The sequence below is a fragment of the Haliotis rubra genome, unplaced genomic scaffold (genome assembly GCF_003918875.1).
Source record: "Haliotis rubra isolate DU_JTF1 unplaced genomic scaffold, ASM391887v1 Scf128, whole genome shotgun sequence".
Taxonomy (NCBI): domain Eukaryota; kingdom Metazoa; phylum Mollusca; class Gastropoda; order Lepetellida; family Haliotidae; genus Haliotis; species Haliotis rubra.
Window position 1 is genome coordinate 1,236,642 of NW_025765203.1, and position 15,772 is coordinate 1,252,413.

Sequence of the window (15,772 nt, forward strand, 5' to 3'; positions counted from 1 at the left end):
GGAGAGAGGATGTGGACGAAATGACAGTAAAAGGCGTTTAATTTAATTATTCCTAACTCCTGAGAATGTATTTTAGTGGTGATACATCGTGTTAGAAAACAGGTAACCCTTTAAATTGATTGGGTAGTCCGCAAAGCTGGGTGTCTCGGGTTATTGCTTTTCATCGTATCCCAGATGCGTCTAGACCGATCCTCACGATGTTAATCACGGGATTGTCTTGTCCAAACTCGGTTCTTACAGCCAGAGACCACAAAGGTGGAATATTGCTGAGTGTGGTGTTAAAGGCATTCACTCATTAATACAATCAGATCTTTAGATAACTGTTCTATAATTACAATACACTCCCGTTTTAGCGAGGGTTGATACGGAGAGGATTCAGAGTTGCCTCCCCTCCTAAAGCAAAATGGCTACCATTTACAGCACAAGTAAATTGTGATTATTCGGAAGATGAGCAAACCCAGGAGGAGGGTGACAGTTGATACCGGGAAGCCTGTCTCAGAGGAATCAGAAAAAGAGGAAGCCCAGCGTCTTTGAACGACTGGGACCAGGAGGTGGACAGAGAAAATATGAGGAGGCAAGTGAAACCGGGCTAACCAATCCGACCTTTTTCAAACCGCAAGATCAACGATCACACTTTCAACTCCTTTACCTTACGACAATGACTACAGAACGCACGCTAATAGCAGCCTCAACCTTTGGTTCTTGCGCCTTCTTTTTTTTACTTTTATTTCTTTCTTTTTTCAGATTACACTTTTTTTTCTAAAATCTTTGCTCGAGGACCCCATGACAATGTTTACATTTAGCGATTTGTAGCTCATGTGGACACATAATTGTGAATAAAAAAGTGGTAAGAGTTCCACCCGTAATCCCCGCTTGAAATGTATTCTGTTTATTAGGATTATTTCGTGGGTTTAGGGTTAGGCATAGGCTGTTTATAAAAAAAACATAGGCGTATATTCTTAGGCATATAGTGATTTTAAACAATACAGGGGTTACGGGCGGAAATCTTTCCTTGTGATTGAATCATTGTTGCACTCAAAGGTAATCATGGTAATTACTGATTAGCGTATTGTAAATGTAATGTCACGTGCAGGATAAAATCATCATCATCATCATCAATATCTGTAGTAGCCTATTTGGGTACGCAATTGTTCCTACAGCATGTGAATTTTGCAGATGCTGTTACATAAAATGTTTTCTTATATATGTTTGATATATATATGCACCATTCCCATATCTGTTAAGATGCATTAACATGATTAAGGAGACAAAAGAATATATGTTGAAACAATTATGAAAAGTATGGTTTACTTTGGCTCAGAGTTTCATGTTTGAAACTGAACGTGTGTAAATATATTGGAGTGAATATGTCCCATCAATATAGAACAGTGAGATGTTCAGTTTCCTTAATCAATTTAAGGACAATGAACATGAACAGTTGTCTTTCTGCCATACACTATTTAGCATCAGTAACATTAAGGGTTAATATTAGATGTGTGTTCTGTTGTAATGTGACCCATGAAGATCCTGGGTAGAATAGGTCTTCAGCAACCCATGCTTGCCACAAAAGGCGACTATGCTTGTCGTAAGAGGCGACTAACAGGATCGGGTGGTCAGATCGATGCTCATGCTCTTGATCACTGGATTGTCTGGTCCACAACTAGAATTCCTGTTGTCATTTCTATTCTATGGATCTTGGACCAGTCTAAGGCACAGTAATTCATTCTGCATAGATGGGCCCGTTGGCTCACCAGAAAAGTATTATATTACATCGAATCTAGGAATGCACTGATTATGTTTGTGGGGTTCACCCAAATGATAAACAGCTGAGAACTGCATCACCTCTGGTTTTCCACCAAACTGTTATGCCATAACTGGAGCAAAAGCAGTGTTATGTAGCAGTGGTCCGATTAATTGAAATAATCGAAGATTGGCCACAATGACAAAACTACCAAGCAATCAATCATGTTTTCTCACAATCAAACACAAACAATTTTGGAACACTTGTTTGCAGTAACAAATTTTTAAACTTATCCTATCTCACGACTTGCACCTCTCTCTCTTGCTTCGACTTTTAGTGGAACGACTGTAAACTTTTTTCCATAGGCCTCCTTGTCCATTCGCCCGTGCACTCCATGCTGCTCTCCTTAATTAGCTTCCTAGTTCCTAATAAAGCTTGCAGCATGCTCCACTAATTGCCCACGTGACTACCTTGAATGATCATTCTCTTTCTTGTCGCACAACTGTGTGGACGTGCTGTATATTAGGGACATTATTTCACCCAAACATCATGGGGAAAACTGATAATCAGTCAAAGAAAAGGAAAGTTTGTGCTCAATGCAAGACGAATTATTCGTCCCTTGACCCTCACTCGTCTTGCAGTGACTGTATTGGACAATGTAACTGGAACAAACGATGTGGCAAGTGTAATTCACTAAAAGATGAGGATTTTAAGGCCTACCATCGTGTTTGCTCCCGGAGAATCGCTGATGGGGACAGGAAATCAACAGAATCTGATCCCACTCCCGCCAAGCGTATCAAGTTACAGTTCTTACTTATCTGAGGACGTTCGGCACCTATTACGTACGCATCAATCACCTCCTTCCATAGCGTCAGATCACTCGAGGGTGGTTGTGATCGATAATTCTTCGTTGCCTGTCCCATCTACACTACCAGGGGACCTTAGATCGACACTATCATCATCCATATCATCGGTACATATTCCCTCGACTGTCTTAGTTTGTTTGGAGCCTGGCCAACCGCGTTCAACCAGCCACTGTCTCCCCACAGTTCATTAAACCGGACGGAGCTGGTTACAACAGCGTCGCCGGGGGACGTTCATCATGAATCAACACTTCAGGTTTCGTTACTTAATCGCCGATCCAGATCGCCACATCATTCTAGATCACCACAACGATCTACATCACCTTCACGATCCAGATCACCATCACAAGCCCAATCTAGATCACCGTGCCGATCAAGATCACCGGATTGATCCAGATCACAGTCACGATCCAGAGCACAACTACAATCCACATCATTGATCAATCCAGATCACCTAACTGATCCAGATCACATCACGGACAGATCCAGATCCAGAATCAGATCACCGGACCGATCACCTAACTGGTCCAGATCACAACATCGAAGTAGATCGCCAGACCGATCCAGATCACCGAACCGATCCAGATCACAACATCAAAGTAGATCACCTAGTTCGGGTGATCATTGCTCTGATACCACTAATAGGCCTACAGTCTCTTATGATGTTCCGACTACACGCTCTGAGAATCCTTCGACTCACTCTAGGATCATCGCTGAGTCATGGGAACCTGATAACAATCCCACTCCTACAGCGAGTCCGGATCTAAATATAATGATCAGGGCCATAACCTCAGCCTGGAACCAAATACAGCCTTCTACTCCAGCCCATCTGGCCTCGGTAGCTCCTGGCTCTTCATGTGGTCCACCTCCTGAGATTGATCCAGTCCAAATAGCCATGGGGCGATGCCTGCATCTCCCGCTCACTCTGAGTTATCTACCCCTGGGGGTAGCTTTGCAGCAGTTGGGTCTGCAATCCACGATAGGTACGCTATTAGACAAATTCGCGATAGAGCTCCTAGGTCCATCGACCGTCACTCCAGGATTCTACTCCCCATCTTCTTGGTTCCAAAGAAAAATTCCAACAAACTCCGGCTCATCTTCAATATGAAGTTGTTCAATGCCCGATTCCTGCTTCCATCGCCTCACTTCAGGATGGTGTCGATCAACCTTTTATGCACCATCCTGACGAAGGGAGACTTCCTCATCAGCCTAGATCTTCAGGATGCTTATCTTCATGTTCTGATACATCCAGAACACCAGAAGTACCTTTGCTTCGTGTTCAACGGGAATCACTACCTATGGAAAGTCTTACCATTTGGAATTACCACGCCCTAACGAGGCTCCACTTTCAAAGGGATCACCGACATTACGATTGCATCCAGCTCTCAACGATCCCCGATCGTATTGCTTTGCCAGCTACAGTTCACCACCACGCTGCTCAGACAGTTAGGGTGGCTGTTGAACATTGCAAAATCGGAACTAATACCGACTCAGAAACACAGAAAATTCATCAGAGCACTGTTCGACACTCGTCAGGGGATGATGTTCGTACCTCACGACAGGTGGATAAAGATTCAGCAATGCATTCCTCCAGCACTGTCTCAGGCGAGAACCTTACGACAGTGGCAGGAGCTACTGGGCCTTCTGACGTCAGCTCAAGCCTTAACGTACAGAGGCCAGCTCCAACTTCAGCCGATACAGCGATTTCTACGCCCGTACCTTCAGGCCGACAACCCCAAGGAACTAATTTGCCTTCCAGAACTGCTTCGTCCAGTCCTTCAATGGTGGCCTGACGAATGGAATGTTTGCGCCGGAGTCTCTATGCTGCCGTTTGCACCGACTCATCACCTATTCGTCGATGCATCCCTCATGGGTTGGGGAGCTCACTTCCTCAACCACCAAGAGGCCGGGCTGTGGTCATCCGACGAACAGGTACTTCATATAAACGAGCTGGAATTCAAGGCGGTAATTCAAGCCATCTCACATTGGGCAACAGAGGTTCAATCAACCAGTCTGTTGATCCAATCAGACAATTCGACAGTGGTTTGGTATATAAATTATCTAGGCTTGACAGGCTTGGCGAGTCTGCTAAAATGGGCGATCAGGTTCTTCCATCTCATCGACTCACTCAACATCGTAGCCAGAGCCAGACACATTACCGGGTTAAAAAATGTGATCGCCAATGCCTTGTCCCGTTCCAACCGACCGTCCCCGACAGAGTGGAAGTTACTGCCTCAGATCTTTCAGTCGATGATCTACCCGTTATCGCGGCCTCAAATAGATCTGTTTGCCACAAGGTTCAACAACCAACTTCCAAAGTTCGTATCACCAATCCCAGACTCCTTGGCGGGGACCTTGACGCGTTGGCAATATCATGGGAGGGTCTCAATGCCTACGCCTTCCCCCCTCCAGCTCTGCTACCAAAAGTAATACAGAAACTATTGGCCACCAGCAACATACTACTGCTTTTGGTCGCACCCTTCTGGCCAGCGAGACGTTGGTTCGTCAACCTAAGAAGCCTGGCAGAGCCAAACCCAGTACCGCTTCCCAACCGGGACGACCTACTTCTTCACCCTCACTCGGAACTGCACCACGGGTCACCCAAGACTCTCAATCTACACGTTTGGCGCATCTTCAGAGGTCTCTCATAGCTAAGGGCTACTCTCGCCGAGTAGCCACAGCTATCCCTTTAACGCATCATACTTCGACCCGTTCCTTGTACGACAACAAGTGGAAGAAGTTTGAAGACTATTGCATCTCCCACTTCCACCTCGGCTCAGGTCGTTGCTGAGTTTCTCCAGCATCTCTGCACTACTAAGAAGCTCAAGGGTACTATGTTAGCTACCTACTAAGACGCCCTTAACTCGGTTTTGGCTACCACCATGGGCACGAAGATTTCCACTGTTCCCGAGTTGCAGAGTCAACTATGCTCCTATAGACTCTCTGACCCGTCCAGGAAGTTCAGACCTCCGGCCTGGGATCTGTCCGTCGTACTTCGTCATATGATTTCTACAGATTATGAACCTTTAGAAGACAAGGACTTTGAACAAGTGACATTCAAGACATTCTTCCTGGTAGCTTTGGCTACCGCTGCTCGTATATCTGAACTGCATGCGCTTGATGTCAATCAGGTGCAGTTCGAGCAGAAGAAGCATGGCAAGGCTTTCCTGGGTCTCCACTGGGACTTCATTGAGAAAAACCAACTGCCAGGGCAACTGGACCAGATGTTTACCATTCCCCCGTTGTCCACCATTCTTGGGCCTTTGACGCTCTGCCCTGTTAGGGCTCTACACATTTACCTTGCTGCCTCCAAGGATCAAGGTTTCCCGGACCATATTGGCCTTCTGGATGCGTGCCACGATCCTGCGAGCCTACACCTTTGCAGGGCTGCCTCCTCCAGCCGCTTCCAATCCTCATGAGACTCGTGCACTAGCCCCGACGATGGCCCTCCATAGCAACTGCTCCTTGACCGCTATCATGGAAGGTTACTTCTGGCATTCTGATACAGTCTTCTCTTCACATTACCTGCGAGACATGTCTGTCACGGATGTCCAGGGACTACACCAGTTCAGACCTCTTGTACTGGCTCAGCAGCTTACATCGGCCCAACAACGCAGATGAGGGACGGTTCCGCATTCGCGTTACTACTTCCTTGTATATAATAATAATAATAATAATAATAATTGCATTTATATAGCACATCATTCACTAATAAATGCTCTGTGCACTTAAGATGGACATTGGGGGCGGTGGGGTAGCCTAGTGGTTAAAGCGTTGGCTCGTCAGGCCGAAGGCCCGGGTTCGATTCCCCACATGGGCACAATGTGTTAAGCCCATTTCTGGTGTCCCCCGCCGTGATATTGCTGGAAAATTGCTAAAAGCAGCGTAAAACTAAACTCAGTCAGTCAGTCAGTAAGATGGACATTGACACTTGAAAAGAAATGTTTTGAGGCCAGTCTTAAAAGATGTTAGTGACTCGCTGGTTTTGAGTTCAAGCGGTAGCGCGTTCCACTTCATTGCTGCATTGAAAGCGAACGACCTTTTGCCAAAGTTGGTTTTGATGTTAGGCACTGTCACTAGCATTTGGTTTTGTGATCTCAGTGAGCAAGAGGGCTGATACAGGGGCAGTAACTCTGCAAGGTAGTCAGGGGCCATTCCGTTGAGACACTTGTACGTCATTACAATAGTTTTGTAGTCAATTCTTCCGGTGATTGGTAGCCAGTGTAAATCATTTAGAATTGAAGTAATGTGATCGAAGACTTTAGACTTTGTAATGATTCTTGCAGCAGTGTTTTGGAGGGCTTGAAGGCGGCGTGAGCTGATCTTTGTTGGCGTTGGTGAGGAGGCTGTTGCGGTAATCTACTTTCGAGACATGACCAGAGATAGGACAAGTTTTGAAGTAGCATCAGCACTCAGATAGTTCGCGAGTCTTCCAATGTTCCTGAGATGCATATGGGCCGTGCTAATGATGTTGGAGATCTGCTTGTCCATTTTCAGACTTTCATCGAAAATAACCCCTAGATTCTTGACCTTCGGGGTTTGAGTTATGGCAGTATTCCCTATTTGGAGAGATGGCTTGTCAAGTTTGGAAAGTGTTGTTTTCGACCCGATAAGCAGGAATTCTGTTTTACTTTCATTAAGTTTCAGTAGGTTTTTAGTCATCCATGTCTGAATGTCATTGCAGGAATCAGAAAGGGTCTCCAACGATGGCAGGGCTTCTGTGGTAGGGAATGAAGAATAGATTTGATTTTTTGCTGAATATAAGTTGAACTGGATCTCAACCTTTTGTTCTCATTATATGGGTTTAAGAACTACTTCACTTGGCTTCCATACCAAGGCACTGGAATACAGCCACCTAGCGTGGCCCTACGGACCGGAGGCACAATCAGTATGACGATGCAGAGGTGTTCGACATTCACGCTTACTGACATCTACTCCACGGAGCAATTACATCAGTGAAGTGTGCGGTCTCGAATTCCAGTGGATTTCGTTGCGTTCTGCCTTCAAAGTTGCCGGGCACATCCTTTGACTAAGCTTAGGCAAAGGAGTGAGGGTCAATTTGATGCTGCTCGGAACTGAATGTTAAACTTTGGAGATGCCGAGTTGTGTTTCTCTTTCACCCGCCTTGGTCGGTGTCTGGGGGGGCCTTCTTGAAGCAGGGGCTGGCCCGATTCTAGTCACCAGACTTTAATTACGGGGGTACCTTGTAAATCGTGGCAAGGCGAGGCTTACTTGCCGAGTTGCGTCCCTTGTCTTGTACAAGGTTGCGGCCGAACACCACCACATCGCGAGGGAGCACCCATCTCCCTGGGAGTCGTTGTGCTTAGTAAGCCAAGGGGTTACGGAGAACCCACTACAAGCATAGGAGTTGCGTGCATGCGTAACAGGCCTCCCTTGTACATCGCTATCATCAGTCCACATCAGTTGTCATCAGTCCACACAGCTCCAAGACCAGCTGTTTGCACTGTCCAGACAGAAGGGTAATCTATGGATGAAACCGCCGTCCCCAACTCGATGGGATAAGTGCAAGTAGTGAGATGGATAGGAAGTATAAAAATTTGGAAATTTTATTAAGTTAAGTCATGAGTGAATGTAACTTAAAGACTCCAGGAAATTCATGTTCCTATAATCCTAACATACTAGTCATCCCTTAAAAGTTCTAAAGTTAAAGATGTGAAATTTGCAAATGCATTTTGTGCAATTTGCAGAAAAATGAAAGAACTACATGTTTTTTCTATATTTTTTGTGCATTAACAAACATAACCAGGAAAATTTGATAATGATTTATGATGCTAACCAATTATTTTCAATGATTGATCGGTTGTAATGAACCAATCATCAATGATTATGAGATTTAAACCAATTCCTAACACTAGTGTTATACCAAACTCTGAGAAAATAAGATTTACTTTGACCTTAATTATGGCACTCGTTTTTGCCAAATCGTTCACTGCCCCCTCAGGCTCGGATATAGTGACCTAAACGCTGATAAGTGTAACAGACATTTAATAGACAGCCCTTGTTGTTCTTGTGGACATCAGAGTGAAAACGCCCTACACTATTTCCTCACTTGCCGTAACTATACTGGGATAAGACTTAATATGTATTTTTACACTACCGGTTATAACCTGGATACCATTCTTAAGGGAAACAAAGAACTTACTCCTGTGTAAACCAGAAAATAGTTGAATCCGTCCACGATTATATAACCAAGACACAACGCTTCTAATTTTCTCAGGAAAATAATTAAATTTACTCAACAACCTTCTCATGATTGATTTATATTTCTACAATAGCTTGTTAGACACACACAACTGTAACTCTCTAACTTATGACTACTTCGAGAATAGTTGTATTTCATTTAATCTGTATATATTTATATATATTTAAAAATATTATATTTATGCAATGGTCAGTATCGATGACGTCAAATCCTCCATTTCATGTTGTATTATTTGTTGCATGGGAGCGGTGTTAATATAAGCAGTAATGCTTGTTCACCAATCCCAATTCATCTTCATGAATAAAAATATGTTTAAATCAACTCTGAGAGACTGATAGACCGGTCAGCTATGTATATATTCCCTGTATCAATGGAATCCATGCTCATAATAATACATAGACCACCATATAATAGTATCGACAAGACAGCTGATACCTCGATCTCAATATGTAGTTCACTCTTACAGAAAGATGATGTTTTATACTGTTTGCTGAAATATATTTTCCACTATCTCATTAAGTGGTTTCATAGTTAAGTGGTTAATAATTACTAGCAAATTTTCACTGTCATTAACTTCATTATATACACATTTAGCATAACTGTTATCAATGTCTTTGTTTTCAGAGAGGTGAAAAGTCTAAGAGCCAGAGTCAAAGTTTATACCTTGATAAGTGTCGACACTGGCTACTCACAGGAAATTGTCCATTTGGTGCCAAGTGCAAGTTTCAACATGGTCCCTTCATAGCCAAGAGACCAACAAAGAAGTAAGATTGTTTTATGTTTCTGTCTCTCATTTATCACAATCATAATGATACATATTCATTCGTAACATTGTGCCATTGAATCAGGCACTGAATAATACCACTATCAAACTGATAGAGGATACTTCCTGTTGAAACACACATGTGCGAGTATGTTGTTCACATTGTTGTAATCAGTTGTTTATGAACATGATGAATTGATTTAACAAACGTATCACTAAGAAACATACTTTCTAAAGTTTAATCTGATGTTTCATTTTTCTTGATTATCAATTAGTCTCTCAAGCACATCAATGATCACTGACGCAAGCGAGATCAATCGACTGACAGACTATTAGATCAATCAACTTCTTGTTTATTGCATAGAGCAACATTTCGGATGTCAAATGTCACTGTTTGCAATGAACAAGAAGTTCCATAAGTTGTATACTTCAGTATTGAGATTGTAAATGAATCACATGGTCAGACTCAGTGCCATTGTGTGGAGCAAATATTGCCGTATAACAGTGAACAAAAATATACACATGACCCGTGAAGATCCATTAGAATTGATCTCCAGTAACCCATGTTTGTCATAAGAGGCGTCTAACGAGATTGGGTAATCAGGCTCACCGATTTCGTTGACACATGTCATCGTATCCCAATTGCGTAGGCGGATGTTCATGCTGTTGATCACTAGATTGTCTGGTCCAAACTCAATTATTTACAGACTGCCACCATATAGCTGTAATATTGCTGAATGCGATGTAAAACTAAACTCACTCACTCACTCACTCACTCACTCACTCACTCACTCACTCACTCACTCATAAACATGATTATGTTGTCTGAAAAAACACCATATAGCTGGACTATAGCTGAAGGCGGCATTAACAACAAACAAACAAATTATCTGGAAAAAAAATTTAATGTCAGAATCCATAATTAAGGTGAACTAGATGACCATTTATGCTATTATTATTTACGTTTTAACATTTGCTTGTCATAGAGAAGCATGTTTTGCAATAAACATTTTTCTTATCCAGCCGTAGCGACGACGACGGAGCAGACGATTTGCGATTAAAAGTTAAAGGCAGCACAGAAAGACATCACCCAGAGGGTTCGGTGTCACCTGAGTCTAGGTCAGGGTCAAGGTCACGTCACGATAAAGAAACCAAAATCAAATCTACAGTTGTTGTCAAAAATACAACTGGTGGAGATAGCGGAGACGAGGATTCCGAAAACTCTGACAACTGGGACGCTGAAGGTTAGATCTGTTCTACAGATTCTCATGTGGTTCTCATCCATATGTTGGCATGGAAAGCCTGTCATCTGATGTCATACAGTTCATCATGCAGAGTTGCTTCCCTTAGTTGTCTGCCTGAAACCTATAATGATGGGTTCAAATCCTGATTCTTCCTGATCTTGTCTCTAGGTTTGTCCGCACCATGCCTCTGAGTGATAAATGTCAAAAACCTGCATCACTTCAAGTCAAAGACCCGTGAAGATCCGAGTTAGAATTGATCTTCAGTAACCCATGCTTGTCATAAGAGGCGACTAACGGGATCGAGTGGTCAGACTCGCTGACTTGGTTGACACTTGTCATTGTGTCTCTATTGCGTAGTTCGATCAGTGAGGCATTCTAAGAGCCTTCACTTCTTAAATTTCAAGTTAGCCACAATCTTTATGAAAACTATTGGGCTTTTTTTCTTTTCAGTGTTAGATTACAAGAAAGAGCTTGAACTTGAAAAGAAGCGTCAAGAAATTCAGCGAGCGCTGAGCCAACTGGCTGCATCTGAGGGAGAAGAGAGGGAAAATATCACCATTGAAAAAAAGGTGCCCTCCAAAGAAAAATAGCCAGGGTGAGCATTGCTGAATTTTCTAATCTCCTAACACAGGACACTGTTGCCATGGTTACAAAGTTGTGCATCAAAATCCTCAATGTATCAGAATGTATCTTTACCATGCTCATCCCTGTATTAAGGATTTCTGAGACAGATTAGATTCAAACCCTAGATCCATTAGGGGTAAAACGGTACGCTCTTACCACGGTACAGTACGTATTGCGGTACACGGCCTTGGGTTTGGTCCATTTCAGTTCGATTCGGTATATGAGAACTTACTTCCAGGAAAATAGCGTCCGACTTGCAAAGAAATGCTGATTTTGACAGATTTTGACAAAATGATTCATTTTCTAGACATTTTAGAAAAGGTTTAAAAAGGATAATAAAGTGACAGTACAAAAACTGAAAATACCCAATTTGTTGATTGCTTTACGGTATAGTGAACCAAAGGCAAAATACCGCGACAGTTCAACAGTTTCACCCCTAAGAACCACAGCTATAAATTAGATCCGTTTTCCCTTACCCAACTCCTTTTTATATACTCTTATTCAATAGTTTAAAAGAGGTTTATCTACTCAGATCAAGACATTTAATGTTACTCTTTTTCGTATATGTTCCCAGTTGTCAAAATGTACCAGTATTTACTGCAAGCAAGGTGATTCAAGTATGTGGATATCTTGGCCAAAACTTTTTTTGATGCGCAGATATGGACAAAATGCAAGCTCTTTGTCTTTGTCAGTATCCAAGTGTTTGTTTCCCTAGGGTTAAGCCCTGTGGAGGTTCCAGGTTAGAGTAGGTCCACAGTAACCTTAGTTACCAAATGGTTCTGGTTGTCAGGATCAGTGACAAGGTTGAATGCATGTTATTGAACCCTAACAGCTTGAACTGCTGCTCACAACATTGATCATTAGATTGTCAGGATCAGTGACACGGTTATTGCTTATGATATCAATCACTGGATTGTCTATTCCATACCTGACTATTTACTGACCCCCATCTTATGGCAGGATAATTGCTGTGTGTGGCATTAAAAACACAAAAATGCAATAGAAAACCAAACAAACAAACATTAGGGTTCAAAATGTACTGGTGATGGAGAAATACATGTGGTGTATCCCAAACAGCGCTTTCCCTCCCTGGGCCGGTGTAGTAGCCGAGTGAGAAGGCCCGGGGTTGATTCCCCACATGGTTATAATGTGTGAAGTCCATTTCTGGTGTTCCCCGTCTAATATTGCTGGAATATTGCTTAAAGCGGTCTAAAACCCAACTCACTTGCTCGCTTCACTCACTCACTCACTCACTCCCACCCACATCCTCCCCCTAATCACAAGGTTATACTGGCTGAACTTGATGTGGAGGTGATAAATAACTCAACAGTTGCATGGTTGAGTCCGACTTGTCTGTGTGTCACATATTTCTGTGCCTGTCAATACTGATAAATTCTGCTTGTGTTTGTTTGCATGTGTGTCTGTGCCTATTTATGTTTCAGCTAGTGTTTTCTTGTGGTGTAGATGATGGAATTTTGGACCATTGTTTGCTGTTGACTTCCGATGGAATAAGGCAGCTATGAATGCCTAAATCTAAATCTGTTTACCAATGCAGGTGAAATTGAATGTGTATCTTTCTTAAGGAATAATGGAACTGTGGTCATCTTAATGTAACTGCTGTTGTAAATCAGTGTTTAAGTACTTGATCCATGGTCATCTTAGTGCTACTGTGATTGTAAATCAGTGTTTAAGTACTTGATCCATGGTCATCTTAGCTACTGTGATTGTAAGTCAGTGTTTAAGTACTTGATCCATGGTCATCTTAGTGCTACTGTGATTGTAAGTCAGTGTTGATCCATGGTCATCTTAGATCCATGTGATTGTAAATCAGTGTTTAAGTGCCATGGTCATCTTAGTGCTAATTGTAAATCAGTGTTTAAGGACTTGATCCATGGTCATCTTAGATACTGTGATGTAAGTCAGTGTCACTTGATCCATGGTCTTGTAAGTCAGTGTTTAAGTATTGCTTGATCCATGGTGTGATTGTAAGTCAGTGTTTATCCATGGTCACTTGATCCATGGTCATCTTAGTGCTACTGTGATTGTAAATCAGTGTTTAACTTGATCCATGGTCATCTTGATGGACTTGATCCATGTGATTGTAAGTCAGTGTCATCTTAGTGCTACTGTGATTGTAAATCAGTGTTTATGGACTTGATCCATGGTCATCTTAGTGCTACTGTGATTGTAAATCAGTGTTTATGGACTTGATCCATGGTCATCTTAGTGCTACTGTGATTGTAAGTCAGTGTTTAAGTACTTGATCCATGGTCATCTTAGTGCTACTGTGATTGTAAATCAGTGTTTAAGTACTTGATCCATGGTCATCTTAGTGCTACTACTGTGTTGTAAGTCAGTGTTTATGGACTTGATCCATGGTCATCTTAGTGCTACTGTGATTGTAAGTCAGTGTTTATGGACTTGATCCATGGTCATCTTAGTGCTACTGTGATTGTAAGTCAGTGTTTATGGACTTGATCCATGGTCATCTTAGTGCTACTGTGATTGTAAATCAGTGTTTATGGACTTGATCCATGGTCATCTTAGTGCTACTGTGATTGTAAATCAGTGTTTATGGACTTGATCCATGGTCATCTTAGTGCTACTGTGATTGTAAATCAGTGTTTTGTAAATCAGGTTTAAGTACTGATCCATGGTCATCTTAGTGCTACTACTGTGATTGTAAATCAGTGTTTAAGTACTTGATCCATGGTCATCTTAGTGCTACTGTGATTGTAAGTCAGTGTTTAACTGTTTATGGACTTAATCCATGGTCATCTTTGTGCTACTGTGATTGTAAGTCAGTGTTTAAGGCCTTGATCCATGGTCATCTTAATGCTACTGTGATTGTAAATCAGTGTTTAAGTACTTGATCCATGGTCATCTTAGTGCTACTGTGATTGTAAATCAGTGTTTATGGACTTGATCCATGGTCATCTTAGTGCTACTGTGATTGTAAATCAGTGTTTAAGTACTTGATCCATGGTCATCTTAGTGCTACTGTGATTGTAAGTCAGTGTTTAAGTACTTGATTGATCCATGGTCATCTTAGTGCTACTGTGATTGTAAATCAGTGTTTAAGGTACTACTGTGATCCATGGTCATCTTAGTGCTACTGTGATTGTAAATCAGTGTTTATGGACTTGATCCATGGTCATCTTAGTCATCTTTGTAAGTCAGTGTTTAAGTGTGATTGTAAGTCACTGTGATTGTTAGTCAGTGTTTAAGTACTTGATCCATGGTCATCTTAGTGCTACTGTGATTGTAAGTCAGTATTTAAGTACAGGATCTATGGTCATCTTAGTGCTACTGTGATTGTAAGTCAGTGTTTAAAAAGTATGGGATCTCTGGTGATTTTAACGCTACTGTGATTGTAAATCAGTGTTTATGGCCTTGATCCATGGTCATCTTAGTGCTACTGTGATTGTAAGTCAGTATTTAAGTTCAGGATCTATGGTCATCTTAGTGCTACTGTGATTGTAAATCGTGTGTAAGTATAGGATCTCTGGTGATTTTAGCACTTCTGCTGTACTAAATATATGTGTACTATTGGAGCTATGGTCATAAATGGTCGTTTGGCAACAGGATCTTTGGTCATTAAAATCAGGATTGTATGGCTACTGCTTGTGTCAATCAGTGTTTAAGTACAGGAGGTTAAGTCTTCATAGCGCTATTGCTGTTGTAGATCAATTCTAATGGGAGCAACAGACATCTTGTCACTAATATTACATGGTGGAATTGGGTGCAGGTCAAAGGGCCGCATGACAGAAAGGGCCGCAAAACAGAAAAGTAAAAGGCCTGCAAGAAAGTCTAAAGGGCCACATCAAAAAGTCAAAAGGGCCGCATCAAAAAGTCAAAAGGGCCTCAGACCCCAAGTCAAAAGGGCCCCATATAAAAAAAATAATTATAACATATTTTTTTTATAAGTATTATAGCAAAAGGTTATACATCTATACAATGTATATTTTATGCATACTAGTCCTGTTTTTAATAGATATTTTTTTTAATATTAGAAAGAAACTTTTGACTTTTTGATGCGGCCCTTTTGACTAGGGGTTTGCGGCCCTTTTGACTTTCTTGCGGCCCTTTTGACTTTTCTGTTTTGCGGCCCTTTTGTCATGCGGCCCTTTTGACTAGGACCTGGTGTAATTGGGTGCAGGTCATCATTCAATTCCTTGTTGAAATTCTTGGATCTTGGCTCCAATGGTACTTGACTCAAGAACCCTGATTGTTCTACTCTTAATGTCAGGGTCATGACAAGTGTTTAATAAACACTGCCTTGTCAGTTATGTTCAGTTCATCATATCTCATACC

The 15,772-nt window shown here is 42.0% G+C and overlaps 1 protein-coding gene across 1 annotated transcript in view; it reads left to right on the forward strand.

Moving 5' to 3' along the window:
- Positions 1–394: 394 nt before the first annotated feature.
- The window catches only part of LOC124266806 (zinc finger CCCH domain-containing protein 13-like), a 39,189-nt gene continuing 23,811 nt past the window's right edge, over positions 395–15,772 (forward strand). The window contains 6 exon segments of the mRNA XM_046701611.1: positions 395–510; positions 512–574; positions 9,452–9,591; positions 10,614–10,834; positions 11,285–11,423; positions 12,033–12,075. Coding sequence (XP_046557567.1) covers positions 448–510; positions 512–574; positions 9,452–9,591; positions 10,614–10,834; positions 11,285–11,423; positions 12,033–12,075 — 669 coding nt within the window. The 5' untranslated portion in view covers positions 395–447.